Source organism: Silurus aristotelis, assembly GCF_946808225.1.
Source record: "Silurus aristotelis genome assembly, chromosome: 10".
NCBI lineage: Eukaryota > Metazoa > Chordata > Actinopteri > Siluriformes > Siluridae > Silurus > Silurus aristotelis.
This window is the reverse complement of record NC_139583.1, coordinates 15,757,893-15,780,392: the sequence shown is the minus strand read 5'-3', so window position 1 is coordinate 15,780,392 and position 22,500 is coordinate 15,757,893. Positions and strand designations below refer to the sequence as shown.

General features: G+C 37.1%; 2 protein-coding genes across 6 annotated transcripts in view; both read right to left on the bottom strand.

Annotated features, from left to right (window-relative positions):
• mctp2a (multiple C2 domains, transmembrane 2a) overlaps nt 1-15,750 on the bottom strand; it is a 38,719-nt gene extending 22,969 nt beyond the window's left edge. Inside the window, exons 1-15 of the mRNA XM_083552756.1 lie at nt 15,602-15,750; nt 9,458-10,233; nt 9,319-9,372; nt 8,003-8,112; nt 4,772-4,916; nt 4,611-4,687; nt 4,380-4,491; nt 4,241-4,276; nt 2,211-2,360; nt 1,523-1,656; nt 1,108-1,288; nt 923-1,016; nt 738-840; nt 490-592; nt 201-302 (exon numbers count right to left, since the gene is read on the bottom strand). Of these exons, the coding sequence (XP_083408882.1) occupies nt 201-302; nt 490-592; nt 738-840; nt 923-1,016; nt 1,108-1,288; nt 1,523-1,656; nt 2,211-2,360; nt 4,241-4,276; nt 4,380-4,491; nt 4,611-4,687; nt 4,772-4,916; nt 8,003-8,112; nt 9,319-9,372; nt 9,458-10,198 (2,142 nt within the window). The 5' untranslated portion in view covers nt 10,199-10,233; nt 15,602-15,750. The remainder of the gene's footprint in view (nt 1-200; nt 303-489; nt 593-737; nt 841-922; nt 1,017-1,107; nt 1,289-1,522; nt 1,657-2,210; nt 2,361-4,240; nt 4,277-4,379; nt 4,492-4,610; nt 4,688-4,771; nt 4,917-8,002; nt 8,113-9,318; nt 9,373-9,457; nt 10,234-15,601) is intronic.
• Nucleotides 15,751-18,401: 2,651 nt separating this feature from the next.
• mef2aa (myocyte enhancer factor 2aa) overlaps nt 18,402-22,500 on the bottom strand; it is an 84,013-nt gene continuing 79,914 nt past the window's right edge. For 3 of the 5 annotated variants that reach the window (XM_083552710.1, XM_083552712.1, XM_083552711.1), the window contains one exon: nt 22,422-22,500. This exon is cut by the window's right edge and continues 68 nt beyond it. In XM_083552710.1, the coding sequence (XP_083408836.1) occupies nt 22,441-22,500 (60 nt within the window). In that variant the 3' untranslated portion in view covers nt 22,422-22,440. Of the gene's footprint in view, nt 22,142-22,421 lie in introns of those variants that run through there. The other 2 variants (XM_083552714.1, XM_083552713.1) reach the window with 2 other exon arrangements.

The following is a 22,500-nucleotide window of genomic DNA, read 5'->3' as shown; positions in this document are numbered from 1 at the left end:
ATAAGCCGCTCCGAATGACAATAGTACATTACATTGGCTTTACCTCAACCTTTGTGAAAAGAATTGGGCACAATATTCAAACAGTTTTTTTTGTGCTTAGTCAAAATCCAACCTCAAATATTCAAATATGTGTACTTGGTAAAGAATATATTTAACACTGTCATGTGTCAGTGCCATCGATCAAAAAAAAGTAGTCTTACTGGATTGTAGAAAACATTCATTTCCAGTGTAATGCTTCCCTTCGACAAGTCTTCCAAATTGTACTTTTTCAAAAGACTGGTTATTTGTTGTCCATTAGACACCTACGAGAATAAAGATTGTGTTTATATTCCCAGAGTGTAGGTTTTACATGTATGCTCACTCTCCAGAACAGTATTCCCTAACAATGAAGATTAGACGATTTGTTGGTTCCAATCCAAAATATAATCAATGCTGGCAAGAACAAGAAGAAGGCAAAAAAATAAGCCAGGTTTTAATTTCTGAACTTACAGAAAACAAAGGTATAGAGACTTTCCCCAGAAAGTCTGGTGCTTTGTCTCCATCTTCACCAAAAACAGTCAGCATTAGGACATCATGAATGTCCTTAATTGGACTGCAAAAAAGATAAAACTCTTACACACTAAATTAAACCATTTAATGCTATTTTGGTATTATGAGAACTTAGAATCATTTAGCTAAAACAGATATATGTATTAAATATAAACATTTCAATAACAGAACAATAATGTACCACTCACAATGTAAAAGCTGTTCTCCATTCTGGATTGATGGTCTTATAGATTGTTTGAGTTTGCAGCTTGCTGTTCCCAAGTTCCAGCACACAAAATGGGTCACTCTTACCTGAATTGTAAAAAAAAAAACACTTGTATTCGTTGTAGGGAAATTGTGGAAGATTTGATTACCTTTTTTCTCAAATGAGTACCATTCAGATCAGTAGATGAAAGGTCTGTAGCCCGCAAAACCTTGACCTGTAGATAGCCAACATCAGGCAGGTTGTCCAGCGTGTTCTTCAGACTCTGTGCACGAGACAAGCAGTACTCTTTATCAATATTTCATTTGATCCAGTCTAGAAATGAGAGCATTTATAAAGAAAGACCAAAGACTAACATATTTTTGCAAGGTGTTTTCATAGGTGTATGGGTTGTCTACGGTTGTGGAGCTTAGGTCAGAGATGGAGACTCCAGAACAGGGTTTCTGCGTGACCAGAAACACCAACCGACCTTTGCCAATAATCACGTTGTATGTCTGTGTTGTATTTGCTGGCAGCTGTGAGAGGTCAAGTTCAACCCTGCATATAAGAGCAGTTGCTGTCAAAAATCAATAATAGGCTTTTTTCAAAAGTACAAAATTACAAAAATAATTTAAATAAGCTAAACACATTTGAACTTATTTTCCACCATCGAAATGTGTCTCAAGCAAGTATACTATTCTTTAAAAAATAACTTTTTGGCAGAGAGGGGCTCTTGTCACTGCTTTGAGGAGAATTAACTGCAAAGCTAAAGGTCATGTGTTCTGAACTCACGCTCCCCAGCATTCCTCACACTTTCTGCCCTTCTTGCAGTAGAGCTCGACCAGCAGCACATCTGTTTGGCCATCATCGAAACGGTTGAATTCAAACCTCTCCCTCCACTGTGGATTTGTCTTAATGCACAGATTCTAAGGCAGAGAAAAAGAAAAAAGGTTTCATTGTAGTATGCAGACACAAGGAAATGGCACTACAAAGTGTATAACATTTTATTCTTTCACTCTAAGTCTGATTGAAGGTAAAGGATGAGGCATGAAATGATCATTTTGGAGAACACATTTCTGATCCCTCTCTGGGATTTCAGATCCTGACACCAGTCGATTAGAATCGTCTTTGCTCAACAAACAAGCAAGCCCAAACACAGCTGAAGCTGTTAAAAAAAAAAAAGACGTGAACACATGACTAGCACTGGGTAGATTCATCAGGGGGGAGGCTAACGCACTGAGGTGAAGCCAGATGAGCAATGCATGCTGGGAACGCAAATGAGCCTGGAGAAAAGCAGCACCACAAGCATTAGGAGGGCTGCAGTGACAGCCACAACCAAACAATGATTCAAACAGTGAAGTCTGTGAGAGGGGAAACAAGAGAAATATAAATGAAGGACATATAGGCTTATAGAATGTACTGCAAGTGAAACAGCCCAAGTGTTTGTATGATGGAGATTATTTAGAAGGGGAAACCTTACCTTACTTCGGAACCTCTGCTCTCCCAGTTTGAAGCGAACAAATAGATCCCCTTGGCCACCATCAGGCATGTCCTGCCCTTCCACAAGCACCACAGTGTATACTCCACACCACAATTGGCTTTTCTGCATAGCAGCCGCTCGAAGCTGACCCTGGAACCATTAATGTGCATAAAAACAGATAGAGAGAGCAGTAAGTCCATTACGTTTGCAAACTGAAATGTTTGCTTTTAAAACAGCAATTTCTGTTGAAAGAAGCAATTAAATAAGATAGTCATTACAAGTGCAATTAAATAACCAACATGTGGCAATATATCAAAAACCAACACGCATCTCATGTGTGATGAGAATAGCTGCATCCACTGCATTTCAGTTAACTGCTGGAACTTGGCAAGGTCTTCCATATCGATATGCACATCGAGTCCATTACAGGCAGTGCAGATGGATAGCATTGCAGTGAAGAGATTGCTTGCAGTTGATCGCTGTGCACTTTAAAAAAATACGACATATAAAAGGTTTGCCAGAAATCAAACAGCAGAGCTGTTAGCACAGCAAAGCTGGTCTGGGACGAAGCTGAACTTATTCCCCATTAACACTCCTGCTTTAACTCTCAATGTGATGGCCATGTCTCCATAAACAAGGCTCTTTAAAAAGCGATAAGGGGGGAGGGCAGAGGGTTTGGGAGAGAGATAGAATGCTCATCTGAGCCAAGTCATCCCAAGTGTTTATTTTGGACGTGTAGTGTGATCAGCATGGCCAATAAAACAATTCCACTTAACTGTAAGTGGGCCCTAAAGAGAGGCTATTCCTGGTGCTAAAAGGGTCAGGGGGATTGACTCCATATGGTAGAAAAGCATGGGGACGTGGGGGCCTGGCCCATTTGGCTTTCTATCCATCCACAGCTGGGATATTACATATTAACATCTGGGTTATAGCTCACCATGCCTGGGAATGGACCACACCATCCCACATTGGCATAGTGCCTCAGAAAACGGACAAACTCACACATACACGCATATGCGTACACACACACATGCACACGCAAACACTCATACACACACACACATAGTGGAGCTCAAGCGACCCTGTCAGAAAAAAGCAGCACCACACGCTGTGTGTTAGTGCAGTTGCCAGCCTCCATCTCAGAGGCAGTGTGTGTGTCAGCACGACTGTGATGGCGGGTATGTGAGAGAGGAGTAGAGCAGATGAGAGGACCATCTTCCGCCTCTCCCGAATAGGTGTCAAATAGAGCTGAGCCTCAGCTGCGCCAGCACAGACATGTGATTCAGAAGAACGATCAGTGTAAAACCCACAGAAAAGCAGTCATATTCACGAATACAAAATAAACACATTTAAACCTGTTTAAAGCCCTGGTCCAGTCCAAAAGTAAGATTTTGATCATTTTATTGCTCATTGCATTTGCCTGTGTGTTTACATATTGTATTTCACTGAATTTCTTTGGGAAAAGGTAAGAAATATAAGCAGTTTGCATTAAGGCATGAAGGCATTAAGTTCTGCCATGCCATCAGTTGCATTCAGTAAGAAAAGTAGCAAAAACAAGTCTTAAATTGTATATATGAAGCGTATCTTTACTTTAAAAAGAAAAGCTCCTGTACTTCAGCTCAAACTCTAAATATAGTGCTAGACCATTCGAGCTTAATCAAAAAACAAAAACATGACATGGTCAGATCACTGCAACATATCATTCTGTCTAGTTGCAGATTCTTTGTACATTGTGTAAAATTAATGAATGTCATTATAAAAGCAAAATGTACGATCTGTAAGGTAAGCTGGGCAAAGCACGAGATATTATACAATGGTTTACTGCCCCCCAGTGGCGAATTGTAAAACAACAAAGCATATTTTTTAATTTAAAAAAGGGAAAGCTTCAGGGTAAGGTGCAACTCATTGCTATTAACTTTCAGACTGTAGAACTTAAATAGAAATTAAGGTAAAAAAATGAAAATTAACAACAGGAACATTGCAAAATTACATACAGTTATGTGTATCTGTATGCAGTTATTTGTATCTACCTTATTGAAGCTTCCTTTCCTCTTAAGAGGCCATTTCTGAAATATAAGCAAGAGACATGTTTGTCATTCAATCTGTTGCTACATAAGACTACACGCTTGTTGTGCCTGACATCTGTTGTGTTTTGTTTTCAGGACATACATTTCGTTTGGTGGGCCCCTCACAGATGGACACACAGGCGTCTAAGATTATTACTCCCATGTCCTCTTCCAGACTGCCAGGGTCTTTCAAACGTAGGATCATCTCAGATGTTCTGAAAGAAACACCATCTTTATGGGTTGAAGGTCACTAGGTTGAGTTATTCTAAGACTGCTACAGTTGATCATGCCTGATGATGAGCAACAAAAAAATATGCAAATGAATGTGTCATACTTGTCCAACTCCAAGGTACTGAGAGGGATTAAGCTTGAACCCATGAAGTCCCGTGATCTTAGATCCCGGTCATACACCTACAGCAGAATTATAAGTCATTGAAAAGAGTTTTTGAAAAATTTGTATTGAAACAAAAATCAACTGTGGGAATCTGAGCCTACCTTAACATAGACATTTTGCTCCAGGTCCCTGACAAGGATGGAGAAGCACTCGTTCCATGCAGGATTAAGGTTCTTGTACACAACCTTGCTTTTGTAGACCGTCTTGCCATCTATTCTGAATTTGACATACGGGTCACTGGTACCTGTTTGAATATTAAATATTGAATATTATTTAAATAGATAGATAGATAGATAGATAGATAGATAGATAGATAGATAGATAGATAGATAGATAGATAGATAGATAGATAGATAGATAGATAGATAGATAGATAGATAGATAGATAGATAGATAGATAGATAGATTTTTTAAGTTTTATGAATCATGTAATGAGGTACAAAATTGGTTAAAATTAACAGATAGCAATAGAAGAAGGACCGTCATGTGACCGTGTATGCATGTGGTCCAGCCAACTTGAAAACCACACACATACAGCCTACCTCCCAAACACACACACACACACACACACACGCACACACACACTAGATATAGCTGCACTGCCATTGATTCGGGAGACTTGTCAGAACGTGGGGGAGATGGCCCTCACAACTCTTAATTGGTTAATTATAGAACAGAACAAAAACTCAGCAGCATGAATCCACGAGCATATTTAAACCCCTGAAATTAAGTGCAACCGGTGTTAATCTCCAAACCCTGTTAAGCAACTCCATCCTGCTCAAGCTGGACAAAGAAAAGCAGATGGACAGACCGCCTTTGTCTATGATATGGCATGCAGATTGAAGTAAAAAAGAAGAAGACAAGGGGAGAGGAAAAAAAAACAACAAAAAAACAACATGAGCAGATAGAAAGAAGCCCGTGGCTTCGTTTGTATGGACGGATAAAGGGGGTGCTTGAGAAAAAGCGACGGGTAGCCTGGAATCACATGACAAAAGGCCCTGTGGGGATGGGCTGTCAGGCCTGTCAGCGTGCCGCCTATCCAAATGAACAGCTCCAGGAGGCAGCCTGACAGGAGGAGCTGCGGCGGGACTGGAAAAACAGTGACGGCAGAAATTAACGGGCACAAAATAAGGGAGGGAACGTGCATGTGGGGGGTTTGTGGGCTTGTCGGGACGCTTTTTAGAGAACATAGAGGCGGTGTATGTGTGTGGTGTCAGCCGGCCGTGGGCTGGGCGTTAATTGTTAAGCAAATAGAGGCAATGTAGGGGGGAAATGGAGGGGTTTACCACATCACCATTATGCCAACCTGTCACAAAAAGTGAGGATTCAACTAGTGAGGAGACAGTGAAAGCCCTGGGTCTGAATGGGGCACATCACAACTGCAATTTTGACAAGAGCTGTCAGATACAATAAGTCCACCTTGGTTTGACTGAGGTATTTTCTACTCTCTAGATAAAGTTTGAAAAGTAAATGGGAATGTAATCAGGTAAATCCATTATGCTGAACATTTTATAAGACATTATCATTTGTTAGTTATTCACATGTGCTGTCCTCTTAAAATCTTTAAAATGTGCCATGTGCTGCCCAATGATAGTCACATCAGTGTGAGCAATTCTTCATAATGACCACATGTTTATCATCTCAAAAAAAGTCAAAAGGCACAGTGCTAGTCAAAATTAACTTCTGCTACATTTACTACTAATAGATCTTCTCCCCCCCCCGTGCCAAAACTATCTAAAAGGGTTTATTCTCACATTTTTACGAAACAATTTGGATTAAAGAACATTGAAGGTATTTAAAAAATATTCTTTAAAACAATGAATAATGCATACATTATTATTATTATTATTATTATTATTATTATTATTATTATTATTATTATTAACAAGCAAACATTAGGTATGTGCAAATTAGTGCACTCATGTTTTTATGAATGCATAGTACTTCAATTAACAGGTTTAACCTAGATTTACTGGTTGTAATTCACTTTATTATGTTTTATATACCTGATATGAAGTCCTCATTAATAAATTGCATTATAATAAACAATAACACAATATATGAAAACAGAGATTTCTGACATGGCGATGCATTCTTCTGCAATTTTTTTATTTTATTTTAGGACCTGCATAAGGTGATGTATTTCAATTACATTAAAAAAATAAGCACGTTTCTGTCAAATGAAAAAAAAAAAAGAAAGAAAAAAAAAAAAAGATCAGAGGAAAGTTTTAAATATGCTAGGCTCTTCTCCTGTCCATTTAAGTCAGTGTCTGTGTTTTGTAAGATATATACATCCGTTTATAACAGATGATTGTTCATTTTGAAATTGGGGAGTCGATGCATTGCCAGATTGAACTGGCCATGAGAAATATGCAGACTATTTTGCAATTATGAGGAAATAATGAGAGGATGATAGTAATTAACAGCCTCTGGGCATACACCTGTGACACTCATCAGGAGAATTAGGTGCCCAATCAGCTTGGCAAAGCCTGCCACATAAACTGGCACTGGATCTAAAGAAATGTCTCTGGGCATCAAATAGAACTGCACTGTTCTGTTTGTGCCTAAGATTAAAGTAAACACATATCAAACCTAAGGCTGTTGGGAGGATTCATCTGTGTTAATGCTCAGTAGCAAAAGCCTGCAGAACATAATAGAAACCATGTTTCCAGTCTCTCTACAAAACAGTTAGGCCTGCCTGACCTTATGTCTCTGCAACTTGTTCTTCCATGTATTCAACCCATTTGCATAATTTCTGCTCTGAAGGACAGTCTCTACACCAAAGTATTTGTTATTTCACATCATCATTAAAAAATACATGGCCTCTTAATTGCTATGTTAAAACACACTGTCTAAAAGGTGGAGAAGTTGTTTGTGAAACTATCTGTAACACAATAACTATTGGGGAGAGGCCTAAAGTCAGTGTGACTGTTACATTCCAGTCCGACCGCATGCCATGCTGTTATCTCAGGACACCACTTCCAGTTCTTAGCAGCTCAAAGAATTCTATTCAGAAAAAAGTCACCAATCTATAGACAGCCAATACAGGCAAATGCTGAGTGGTGTAGAATGGTGTCTGCTATTTTTCTCTGCATCACTACATAACAGTGGTCATGTTGTGAAATAGAAACAACTGGGGAGACCGCACATACACACATACATTTCATGTGGCAGACAGCCATAATTAACATCCAGAACAGCACAATTTATGTTTCAATTTAGGCTACAATCAAGAACGTTTCTTTAACATTTGTTTAGGAAACTATTAAGGTCAGGATATCTGCACTGTTATAAACAGTACACCATGTGACTTAACATTAGAACATGATCACATGCTGTCTTTGATGGCTAGGTTCCTTCCCTCCTTTAAGTTGATGGTGAGAAGATAATGAGTCTTTTGTCCTGCTGCAGTAGCCTGGCCTTCACTGCTCACTCCCGAGCTCTGTGTATAATACACACCAAATATAAAACTTACTGTGTAGAAATGATTTGTAAAATGTGTAAAACGACTTTTAAAATAAATTTTTTTCATTCATTCATTCATTCATTCATTCAGAATGCAAATCTAACTGACATTTCGCAAAGCTGCTAGGTAACTATATTAGCTATTGTAATTTTATCAAATCCACTTGAACTGTGGTACTTTTTTATACTGTACAGATGCACTTTTAACTTTTACTAGGATTATTAGACATACTAACATGACCGCTAGCAACTTTTCACTGATTATTATGAACGCTTCAAGTGTCACACCCTAACCTAAGAAACACTCACTGACAAAACAAAATAATACTAAAATGTGTTATATAAATGTATTCCAACTGTTTGTGTTTAAACTTGTGTTTTTCTTTGTGTGACTTGACATTATGAGTGCACGTGGACGGTAAGCACAAGAGCTCCTGAAATACACTGCAGGTTCCATATTTGCTCTAGCGGCAGCTTTTCATTTCTATGCAAATGAATGTGTAAATCTGATGCTATAAAACCTCTTGTAACCAGAGCCACAATGAAGTTTTGTTGCTTTTACATATATCCTGGTACATAACCGGCACTTCCCCCTCACTCCAAATAGCAGTGTCTTTATATATTCAGCATGCTTCATTTTACTTCTCTGTATATTATACTTTGCTTATTTTCAAGATTATAATATTGCACCTTTAGCTATTTCACCTTTTTAAGGTTTGATTTACTCTGTACATGAAAGTATGCCAAATAAAAAAATGTAAATATATATTTGTTAGGGTTGCCAAATATTAAAATATTTTAACGCGATTCATCGCATGACTGTCGTGAGTTAACTCACGATTAATCGCAATTTATTCACATTCATTTTGATCTGTTTTAAATGTAGCATTAATTTTTTATTTTATTTTTTTTACTTTTCAAGTTTTTAATACTCTAATCAAGGGGCATTTACAAATATGGATACTTTATACAAACGTATGTTTATTATTAGTGAAACCAAACTCAACATGAAGCCAAAATATTCTTGTAAATGTTTTAAAGGAATTATAGTGTTTTAAATGACGTAAATCATCAGGACAATATCTTCTCTTTACTTTAATGATGTTGTCTGAGGCTGAACAGAAGATGCTGGAGGGTACTTTTACCATGAAACTTAATTAAACACAAAAGTGACTGCACTCACTTTTATTTCTTTTGGCGAGAAATTGGTGTCATAGTCATTGGTCTCATTGGAAACCTGTGAAGTAAACAATTTGCTGGTCATGAGCATAAAACAATCAAAATCAAAACTCTTGAAAAAATTATCAATTAAGCCAACTGACTTCATTTGTGTCTTCAGCTGAGCCGATTATAAACATCTCTTTAAACCTTGGTGAAACAGGATCTAACCCTGCCAGGTCATGATCCTGAGGCCAGTAGCTGAATGAGCGGTCCTCAGATGGTGTGCTACAAGCTGACTCACTGTCCTCTATGTACCACGTGGTGTTTCTTTCCTTCTCCTCCGTCTGTTTCTCTGAGCTTTCCTTTGTGCCTGGTGCATTCATAAATGCTGGCCGCTCTGATGCAGGATATATGATTGTTGGTGGGGTTGGTGAAAGTAGCGGGCTGTCCACAACCTTGGCTGGTATGTATGGGGCAGTATATTTGTCCAGGTGCCTGGCTGAAGATGGCGTATTTGGGATACTAGCTTGATCCAGAGATAGGTCTGTAGCATTGTACTGGCCCAGGGCACTTTTGGAAAGTGGAGTGCCTGGGGCAGTGCATGAGTCAGTGCCTTTTGCAGATGTTGTGTCTGTGGCAGTGAGACTGTCAGTAAGACTGGATGTTTCACACTTTGTATCATCTGAAACAAACAAATTTGACCTAGCAAATGGGCCTGTGGATGAAGACTCACCAGATGGGTCTAGAAAAGATGACATGGATTGAGTACTTAACAAGTCTGGTACTGAGATACTTCTCCTGTATTTCAGGGGAGTCTTTTTGCCTTTCCTCCCCATTTTTACATTAAACAAGGGCTTGGTTTTGTCTCTGAGTTTGGCAAAAACGTTCTTTTTAGAATCCATTTTCAATGGAGCTGAGATCGTTTTTTCCTTGATAGCTGAAAATAAAACAAAAATCCACAAGGGTTTATTATCAATTAATTTGCATTTCAAACAATAACATTACATACAGTATGCTCCAAATGAAATGGGAAACACAAATGTACTAATAACCAGGTCAGCCAAGAAATATAACAGTTGGTGACAAAAGCATTCTGAGAGGAGTGAACAAAAACAGCTCTCACTGACATCAATAACCTCCACAAGAGAGAAATGAACACTTTTGAAGAACACTGATTAAGGTTCTGCTAATAATCCAAAACATATAAGATCATGCGTGGTTTCTTCTGGCATGATGTCACTAATTTTTATACTGATGATGTAGAAAAATAAATTCAGAGGTCTACAAAAATAATCTGCCAATTTACAGAGAAATGCATCCCCTTTAAGGAAGGAACTTCATCATGCATCATCATGCACTAAGGCAATGGGCCAAAATGCACTGTCAGTTTAACAAGGAACTTCATTGGGGTGAGGAACTGCAAAATACAAAAAGACTGAAAGAAGCTAAATTATACAAACTAAAAAAGCATAACAAAAAAAAAGTTATCATCTTCTGATAAATTCTGATCTCAGTGGAATCAAGCAAGCAAGGGATATGCAATAAAATATAAAGAACTGTTTATTTACTGTATTTTCTGCTTATCTTTTCCAATAGTTTTATGTTCTAAGTTGTTTAGAGCATACAAATTGAAATATCAGGTGTAGCAAATTATTAGTGTGTAGCAAAAACAAAATAATTAGCCTTGCCATTCCAAAACATTAAAAGAGTACTGGATGTTATGTTAATAAAGAGTCTGCTTATTCATGCAGCATATTAACTAAACACATCACAAAAGTTTAAAGAGTGCAAACTCTTGGCAGTTAAAAAGTGTCATAGTTTCAAAAACAGGAACTTTACTGTTACTGCTAAACCTCTGTGTGAGAACATATATTTTATCAGTCATAACCACTGTTAAACATTTGCAGTTACTAACGTTACGAATAATATTAGTGTTTCCTTGGTATATGTCACTATTCTTCAGTACATACATTATGTCTTACTCACTTTTAAAACAAAGTATTTCTTTTATTATATGTTTTATTACATACATACAAACTGAAGCATGTTGTAATATAGGAGGTATGTGATGTTTTACTCAACTGACATCACTTCTCCTCTACAATGTTAATTTCAGACTACTGTACATTCCCCTGTTGAAACTAGAGAATTTAATATATAGATACCATCAGAGGTGCAAAAATAACTTCCTTGTGACTTGTGAAATAAGTGTGTCAGAAAAAAAGTTAAATGTTAAATCCTATAAATGTGTTTATGTGAAATAGTCATTGTATGTCACCTACTTAGCGTATTTATAATTTAATATCAAATCAAATATGTATTTAACATTGTGTTACTATACACTATTTACTAAGAATGCCACCAAAATCTTGGAAAAATATGCAATGTCATGTTTAACACTAATACTACATTATTCTACAAATAATGTCAACATAAATCATTATGAAGTGACTAAAGGTTTTTCTCTTTTATACTGGTGCCCTTTTTCTCTCTCCTGAGCTCTTCTCCCTCAACAGAGAGCCATGTCATTATTGGACAAATTTTGAAAGGATTTGATCAAAAATGTGCTGATATAGGTCCCCTATCCAGCTGAGTTTCTGCAATTGTCACAATTCCTGACTTCACAATGTATTATTATTATTATTATTATTATTATTATTATTATTATTATTATTATTTAACTTATTCTACTCCTTTTAGGCTAATGGTCCACGTTGAATAAATTCTTAATCACAATATTCTAAAATGAAAGATTCAATATCATCCATATCATTGTATAGCCTTACACTCCTTGCTACACTGTTATTGTTAATAAATTTGTTGACAAAGACTCAAAGCCCTTTTGTACGTCGCTCTAGATCAGGGTGTCTGCTTAATGCTTTACATTTAAATGTATACTGTTAAATATTACTCTCAATACTACTACTGCACGCAGCTAAATGCTGTGGTTCCACGAGTTCTTGTGTGCAATATTCACATTAGTAGTGTAAAAATACCTCATAATGGTGTGCATTCTGAAATAAAAATCAGACAGTGTGCATTGATGAACTGCATATTATACCAGCATCCTATTAATTATGAATCTCATACACTTGCACTGTTTGTACAAAAGAGGTTCAATCTGCTTAACCTATCCATCCGTTTTCTATGTTCCTTATTCTACACTGGTATCATGGGAGCCTGAAGCCTCTTTCAGACAGGACAGGGTGCCAACCCAATGCAGAGCACACAATTTTACACCACAGACAATTTAGAAATGCCAATCAGTCTATGATGCATTTCCGTGGACAGGAGAAGGAAATTAAAGTGCCTGGAAAAAAAACCAAAAGCACAAAAAGAACATGAAACTCCACACACACAGGGAGGAACAGGACTAAAACCCCAAACCCAAAGTTTTACGACAAATATACTGCTCTGTGCTTCTCTAAGCTTCATCGATACTTGTAAACAGATATATGTTATATATACTGTATGTTATATATGTTATATATACTGTATGTTATATAGTGATCTATTTTATAATGGTTAAATAGAGTGCAATGTATTGTGTTTGTTTATAATAAACTCTTGGTTATAGTCTTTATAGTCCTCTTTGCACAGTACTGTATATTCAGAGTATACAGTAAGTTTCCTGGTCGGCACTATCTTGTGTTATGTGTATTGTCCCACACTGTTTTGTGTTGTCTTGTGTGGTCTGTCTGTCTATACTGTCTGTCTGTACTGTTTTTCATCTGCACTGTTTGCACTAGGTTGCACTCGATGTACCTTATGTAGCCTTATGTTATGTAGCTCTATGTTGTTTAGTGTAGCACCAGGGTTCTGGAGGAACATTGTCTCGTTTTTACTGTGTACTGTGTACCACTGTGTATAGTAGGACTTGAGGACTTGACTTGAGTGCTTCGGTAGCTTTAAAAAGATTGACACTGCCAGGGAAGTGGTAGCATAGTGGGAAAAATGTTGGCATTTTATATTAAAATTAGAGTTCAAATATTCAATTCAATTCATTTTTATTTGTATAGCGCTTTTAACAATGAACATTGTCTCAAAGCAGCTTAACACAGATAATGTGGCAATTAAAAGTAAATATGTTCTTTACCATTCCCATTCCCATTCAAATACCATTCCCAGCTACTGCTATGTCCTCAAGAATGACCTTAAACCCTCAACTGCTGAGTTTTATAAATTATATCATTATAAGTACAGTAATTTCAGGACTATTAAACGCACCCAAATATAAGCCGCACCCACTGAATTTGACAAAGATTTTTAATTTGAACATAAATAAGCTGCACCTGTCTATAAGCCGCAGGTGTCTACACTGAAACTAATGAACTTTACACAGGCTTTAACGAAAGACAGTGTCTGTAACACGGCTTGTATCTAAACAGTAGCCTACCAAGAAAGTCATAGTTCACTGTCTTCCTCCTTCCTTTCACAACTATTTCTCTCTAGAGTTTTTCTTTTATCATCGTTGTGCATTTAAAAATCACCATCGCTGAAGCTCAGAACACAGGTGAAGTGCGTATTTTCATGCCCGGTCATTTTCAGCGTGACAAATGATTTGCATTTCCTGTTGACAGTCCGAGTGAGCGGCAGGTCAAACCTCAGAGGAACCTCATCCATATTTATGATGTGGGAGCGCATCTGATTTAATATAAAGAGTTTCATTGGTTCACCTGAACCCGTTCGGCAATTTCATTGGTCTAATGTTATGGGGCTCAGTTTTTTGGCTTGAAGCTTGTAAAACCGGGAAAAACCCAGGAAAAATCCATAAATTAGCCGATTTGTTGTTTAAGCCGCAGGGTTTAAAACGTGGGGAAAAAGTAGCGGCTTATAGTCTGAAAAATACGGTATGTAAAGACTTGTAAATGAGTAAATACATAGAAATGAAATAAAGATGAGAAGGAGAGCGGAAACTCTGCATTTCAACATTGGACCTTTATTTCTGCTCTGGAGCTCATTATGTTTCACGAACTAACTTTTAAAGTCAGGTGTTTTGTTTGCTGAATCAAAAAATGCTAAAAGTTGGGGGAGAATTTATCAATTTCTTTAGTTATTTATGTAGATATGGTGCTCCCGTAGTGCATTTTGCTTACAATATTAAACATCTATCTGTAGCAATACATTATCATTTTGTTTTCTACAAATAAGAATACACACTATAGTGACTATAGTAGTGTATCATTATGACCCTTAAGCCATAAAAAACTGTTTGCTATTTAAAAAAATCTTGAATTTTGTTTCTGGAAAATGAATATTTTTGCTCAGAATATTGCCTAATGCACTAGGGCAAAAAAGTGCAGTTTTCAAAAGTGAAACAATGAACATGATAATGCTGTAGAAAATCCTGTCCTGTTCACCTGCATACGTAATGGAGTCAAACAGGTTTCCACGCTGGTTGTTCTATTCGGCAGCATACCAAAGTGCAGTAATTGTGCAATGAATGTTTTTTTTTAGGTCCACATGACATCAAAACAAGAAGAGATGATAAATAAAAAACCTTAGGCTACCAGTATGTAAAACACATGTATCTATCTTACTGCATGAAAATGCTTCTGTACCTCAGCTCTCAGATGCAGTAGTCTGTCTTGTGAAGCTAATAAACATGTGAAATGTGAAAAGCGTCCTCTGCTGTCTCACATTTTTGAGATTTTCTGTTTATTCCTCTGCAAAAAAGAGGTTTTCTCGGAAATACCCAAGACTTTTTTTGAACCTGTCTAATTTAAACAGGTTCAGAAAATGATATTTTACATCAACATGGTATTAATTCAATTCGGTTTAGGTATATTTCTATAACACTTTTAACAATGGACATTGTCCCATAGCAGCTTAATAGATATAAAGAGGCTATTACGTTGAATGTATAAGTTTAGTGCCTATAAGTTTATTCCCTATAAGTTTATCCAAAATGAGCGAACGAGTGGCGATTATGGCAAGTAAAAACTCCCGAGATGGTATGAGGAAGAAAGCCCGTGTAGAAGACAGTTGATATTAAGTTCAAACCAATCTTCATAGTTTATGAGTTGCTCAGGCACTTCATGGATCTTTAGGTTGTTTATGTTATATGAATATATACATATAAGAAGATTAAGCTGTACAGTTCATGAATTTCTAAATGACTAAAGAAGATATAATATCTTGTGTCTCTGAAGAAGAATAAAAGAGTAGTGTGGATAAGCGTGTACAGAGCAGACACCTGTCATCTGTGTTACATTAGCAGCCCTTAAGACATTGTTGACCTGGTCACCTGGTCGGCAGCAGCCAACTCACCTTCAGACCTGTGAAATTGAAAAACATGTTCTTACCTATACAGAGGTTCGTTCAAATGTAATGTAGACTTGTGTTGTGCGTGTCCTCGTGTAAAGTATTAACCCGATACAACTCAAACACCCAGAGTCTGTGAAGTTGTCAGTCTGATTTGACCGGTTTGTTGTGTCTCTGCTGGGCGGAGCAGAGCGTGTCAACCCTGTAGTTGAGGTTCAGGCGCCTTCACATCGCGTTCCTGCTGAAAAATCCAGTCTGATCAGCTGCTGAAACCCTGGCCAGAGCTGATTATCTTAAAACTCGTTCTGAATTCCATCTAGTAACGAAACCATCGGTTTTCTTTATTATCATCATCATTTTTTTGTTTGTTTTTTGTAAGAGAAATAACAATAAGGCACCAGTACTAGAAACAATCACTGATCATATTAAACATGTGATTAGGAAACGTTATCACAGGTTGGGAACAATATTTATTCGTGTTTATTGTGGCCAGTGGAGGATGAAATAACTCTTTCCTCTACACATTCCCTGCTTAATATATTACTCCGCTAAGAGTAACACTGTTTACATTTCTCCTTGAGTAAAAGACAGAAAGGCTTGCGTTTGAAAGTATTGAAATATTGCTGAGTTCATGAGAACTATATTTTAATAATTTATGCAATTCTCACTCTCCCGCGCATTATCTCTGCTATCTCACAGCGGGTTAAGTGCGGGTTAACTGTTAGATTAGATTATATTAGATTATATTAGATTATATTAGATAAGAGTAGATGGGTTATAACAACGCGATGTATTTATTTTAAATAACAGCATGTTTTTAATATATAATGGAGTTAAAACTAATATATTACGCATTGAAATGTGAAATACAAGTAAATTGTTCTGAAAATAAAATAATAACATAATAATGTACTAATAAAAGTACTTAAATAAAAAGAAATAATGAATTATAGTAATAAAGATACTTCAGCGCTGTTCCACCCCTGATTATTATTGATTATTATACTGCGATATTACGCGTTGATCGGTGGGAATATTGTCTCCATCTGCTGGACACAGTGTGTAACTGCAAACTAACCTAATACTAGGCTGCCTTTAAATATTCGATGGATGGATGGATGGATGGATGGATGGATGGATAACCTGTGTCGAGACATTTCATCTTTTTATAATATAATTTTTAATCATTTTTAAGTAGGGATTAGTATTGAAATATTTAAAGAAGTTAAAGAGTAGTTACCATTATGTTTTGAATGTTGTTGTATATAATCAGCTGAGTTATTTGAAAATTGCAATGGTTTATTTTGGTACTGTCAGGCTTTAAATCATAGGTGAGAGGTTTAACAAAAACATTAGTAAGGGGTTAGCCAGCAGATAAAGAGGGGTGAGTCAGGTCACAAAATTCATGGGTAATTAAACAGTTATGTGACCATAGCCTTATGGACACATTGGCCTGTGTTTTAATGCCTGGATATTTTCTGGTGTCTGTGTGTCAAAGGGGCAAAGAACTTTCAAATTAACTTTACAGTTAATTTTATTGCCTGTTTACTAAAATATCTGTGGTGAGCCGACAATGAACAGGTTTCATTAATAAAAGAATATTATTTATTGCAATTGGCTGCATAACTGAGAGCTGTGTATAGATATAGACTTTTATATCTGTTGTAGCCTTTGCCTAGACATTTTAACTTTTTTTTATGTCAGACATGATCATTTGTTAACAGAATTTGTAATTGTGGTCTAAGTGGGGCACAGTAGTAGGAATTATTTTGTAGGAAACATCATGTGTATTTAAATGACTAATATGAGGTCACAGAACGTGTTACTGGATGGATCTGCGATGTCATAAGCCTGGTGTGAGTTAGAAAACATAAATATCTCACAAATCTAAGGTTTTCATTCACGTTCAAAGAGTTTGTTTTTTCTTATATTTGGATAGGAAAAGCCTGCAATTTTAAATGGTTGTGAATACATAATGCACAGGCAAAGAAAGAATTCAATGTATAATGATCGAGGTGGTGTTAGAGTATGTGCCCATTGGTGTTGGTTGGTCCTAATGTCCTGCCTGTTTTAATTTACATTTAAAAACCTTAATCATGGAAGATCTGAAGGAATGCATCCAAAAGGTTTGCCGCATCTCTCCTCTGCCCCTACCTTAACTTCTCTTATTAGATACGGTTAAGAAAGCTCTACATAATCTAATTTACATTTGGACTTATTTATTTATTTTCTAATGTCATGTTAAACTGTTCATGGGAAAATAATGATTCTGTTCCTGCCTTAATTTACTTTGCTGTAGGATTCTGAACACTATCAATGATACCCGACAACTAAATAAATATCTATGGAACTGAGAATAACCACCTGCCTGGAGTTAATGACAATTTCACCTGATAATCCTGGAACACCTGAGGCCAACACTGTATCTGAGACATTTCAGATATCATGCTTATTCGTTGTCACGCACTGTGGCTAACATGCAGTCAATTATCTGAAAGTGCTTCATGAGATGTTTGTATAGTGGTGAAAGGTTTCTTTATAAATTTAAATCCTTTAGCTCATTGTTCAAGGTGTGAAACTCCCTCAGTGTCATAAGAGGAAGGCACATAGAGTTAATATTTGAGGTTACATTTAGGTTTTTAATAAAGTGGACAGTTTCTAAGGTTCTGCACTTCACAGGTGGACAAAGTCTACTCATATTCAGAGATATGTTCACTTCAGATTTACAGAATAAGCAAGAGAATCTATGTTTACACAGTTAAAGCCAATATCTTTACTTAAGTGAATGCAGAATACAAATTTGTACAACAATCCCTAGCATAATATCTTAGTCATTCAATAAAAAGTTCACTAGAATATTTATTGTATAATGAAGATAAAACAACACATTCAAGGGAAATAGAATGCAGATTAGCTTAAAATTTTCTCTTGATTCTTTTTTTTTTTTTTTCATCTAAAACATTTCATTTCGTTCATGGCAACAAAGTCCAGCTTGTGCCGCCAAACGGTTTGAGCATCCAAACCGCAAACAGCTTCTTGAATTGAACTAGTAACTACAAACAATTACCAAATACATAGTTCTGTTTTTAGAAAAAGCCATAAAGCAAAGCAGTGTACTCTTGCACAGCAAAGTGAAGTTCTCTACAAATTGTTTTCCCCCTGAAACCCTTCATTTCACATTCAGTTCAATGTTTTTTTTGTTTTTGTTTTTTGATGTCGTAAGCAGCACTCAGACCAAGACGAGCAACTTCCTCTCTTTAGATTTCCTATGTATTTCTTGTATGTTTCTGCTGGGGGATTGATAGACAAACTGGCACTTTGTCCATTTTTTCTTTTCATTTTTTAAAAAATTGGGAATGAATTTAATGTTGATGAAAAATATCATGCACAATTTAGAACTCTTTGGAATAAAGCTCTAACTGTGCACATGAGAAAAAACTCCCTGATTCCTAATCTAGCTTCTGTGTGTGTGTGTGTGTGTGTGTGTGTGTGTGTGTGTGCGTGCGTGCGTGCGTGCGTGTGTGCGTGTGTGTGTGTGTGTGTGTGCCCTGCATATCATACTCCACAGTGCTGTTTACAGCACTGCAATGGCATTATTGCATTATTGCTTATCTACCCTGAAACGCATTAATTGTGGTAACATTAGCAATAGACATCATTGAAATGGGTTTCTAATGAACTTTTAAAACTTCGCTTTTTAGCTAAACTTGTTCCCACACAAAGGCAGGGAAAGCTATTGACACCAGGGTTTGCATTAAGGTTACCCAGCATGAAATGGCTTTGTGTGGTACTTAGAAAGTAGCCAATAAAAGAGTGTGCCTTCTTAATATACAAGCACTTAAGGGCTTAAAGGTTAACAGTCATTTTCTCAACTGTGCACATACAAAGAATGCTGTTCATAAGCAAGGAAATGTCTTTAATGGGCAGATGATGATAACCAATTTCAATTCTAAATCCTAAACATTATGAATGCTGTGGGAATGAGCCTTCTGGATGTGCTGTGTGTTCAAAGTCTGCATAGATTAACATCAGCTTATTGCCAGCTGCTATGGTGCCTGTTAGGGCAGAGAGGTATCTAAAAAGGGGACAAGAGCACACAAAGTGGGGGAAACAGATAGCAAATTTAAAGAGAGGAAGCCTTTTTTTTTTTTTTGCCAAACCTGACTGTACAAACATGTGCAATCCAGCAGAGAGATTGGTTTTGCATTGTCTAGCATTTGAACTGTCTTTTTGCTGCTGAATCCCCTGATGCTTCTTCCACCTGAAGGGGGCAGTGAGGTGCGAGGCAGGCGAAAGAAGCATGGACGAAAGAGCCTCAGTGTCGAGAGACTGATGCGAAAACGAAGAGTCACGCACACACACACAAGTGCACACACACACAACAACAGCGCGTCTGGCGCTTTCAGAGTGACCTCTCAGTCTGGAGAGGATCAATATTTTAGCGAGCCAATTCACCAAACAAAAATTGGACGTGTTCTGTACACTGTATGTATGTATTAGGTTATATTATTTACAATATGTAGAAAATAATGGGGGCATTAAGTGACTTAAATGAAGGCTTCCATCAAAAGGAGGCAGGTGTATCAATCTAATTTGATCAACAAAGGGTGTTATTTGTTTACACTGTGATTCAAGTCAGTATAAAAAAAAATCCAGTGAGAGATGTGTGTCACTAATTGGCATTTGAAAGGTCGTTGCCTTGAGGCTTGAAATGAATCCTTGGTTGTGTAAGTAGGCAGTGTGTTCAGCAGCCTTAGCCAACCCCTCCCACAATGTGTACAGTAAAGAAAGAGGGGGAAAAAAAAGATTTCCTTAAATGTTACAGTAATCCTTTTACAAAAACAAAAATAGAGAAAAAAAAAGAGACATTTGAGTTTTAAACTTACAGCACTGTTACAATTTTTTAAGGACAGACATTTACCATTGTTAATGGGAACGCGACCCATAAAACGTCCTTCTTTCAAATAAAAACACTTTGATTATTAATAGCAATAAGTCAGATTCAAAGAAAGTACAGTATAGTTAACAAAATAGTAAATATTAACCAGTGAATACTCTACTTATTAAGGATCTCGCCTTGTAAAACTGGCAGTAATCCACAAAAATATACTTTTTTTTTTCTTCAATCCGGTGAAAGTACAATACATACGTACTTACACCGATGGTGATATATATTAAAGTTGCTATATACATAACAAAAGGAAAGGTTTGGCTCAAATCTTTAATTTACAAACAGAACAACAAGTGTTCATGGCTTTAGATATCTGTTTAAAGATCTGGTTTGTATTTGTTTTTCTTTCATAGCTTGTAACAAAATACATTACAACAGAACTAAGAGGAAACGAATAGTGAAAGAGAAATGAGAATTTTCAAACCAAAAACGTTAACCAACAAACATACTTTGGCTTTTTTGTAACTATTGTTTGAGCTGCATTTTAATTTAGGACTCTTGTCTCCAGTTCAACTGGGCTACTGTTTAATTTATTTTTCATTTGAAAAATGAAAAATCTTGTTTTTTTCAACAAGAAAAAAAAAAAAAAAAAAAAAGCACAGACATAACTGAACCATCTTCCTATGTTAGACGGTACAAGTGTGATCTCATTTTTGTCTAGAACCTCCCTTTGTAAACCAAAAACATTTTTAAAACATGATCAATCCTGAATAAGTTAAAATGTTTGTGTGTATAAAGTTGGATTATCAAAGAGGCCAGCTGGTAAGAGCCTGCAAACAGACTAAACTTGCTCTGATTGTGTGCAACCCTGCATTTTTGACAGCAGAAATTCAGCTACTACAAGTGCCAGACCAGACAACATTATCCTGAAACATCTCCACACATCTTCCTTTTTTACTTTACTGCTTCAAGTACCTGATAACTGTTCTAAGCAACCCAACCAGTCTGAGGAACTGATTTCTCTTTTACCACCCAGTTGCACCATTAATTCTGATATGTCAGGACAGATGAAATTTCCTTCTGTGTGCCTGCCTTCCAAAACAACTCAAATAAAAAAATAATCCAATAACAACATTTAATACCCAACTTTAATTTCAATATGTTGGGATATCTTGAATTTTTTTGCCCACAGCCTTCCCCCAAAAAAGCGAACTTAAATATTAATATTAATAATAATAATAATAATAATAATAATGATGATAACAATAATAATAATAATAATAATAATAACAGAAATATGACCCTCCCTGCTTCTGGCCCATGTGGCCTGTCTTGGCCTCGCTGGGCATTTTATGTTACCCAGGAATCCATACGCATGCGTTTGACAGAAGGGCTGTGGCGCTCATCGGCTCCAGGTGCGAGGGCTCGACCCAGGCCAATCGGTGGCGAATGAAAATCAGCACGTGGGTCTTCGCGGTCGCTGCCATCATAGGAGGAGCACGAGGAGCTCAGGCTGTCCACCGGTGAGCGGCCCATATCAGGACGGCTGGAGGAGGGAGGCTGCTGCTGTTGCTGTGGGAATCCGGACGGAGTGACGCGCTCACGTGGAGGTGAGATGGGCTCTGACTTGATGGTGAAGTTTGGGCTGGTGTTAATGGACTGGTTGGAGCCCTGAGGTAAATGACCACCCCTGAAAAAGAGAGAGAAAAAATTTACCAGCTTTATCACATGAAGATACACATAAAAACTCAAGTGATGGAACTTTGGAAATGCAAATGGAGCCGATGAGCACCACAGCCCTTCTGTCAAACGCATGCGTATGGACTCTTGGAAAAGCCTACAATTTTGAGAAAGAGCATGACATAAATCCTATGTAGGCAATTTTATTACCAACACGTTCATGTGACCTTATGGCAGCTTGCACGCATGTGTGTGTGCATGTGTATATAAGTGCTTTTATTATGCTTTTTAACACAATGTCTGTGTTACTCACACCAGTGAGCTGAGAGCTACTTGGCCCAGTTGGTGCTGTTGCCATGCCGACATAGA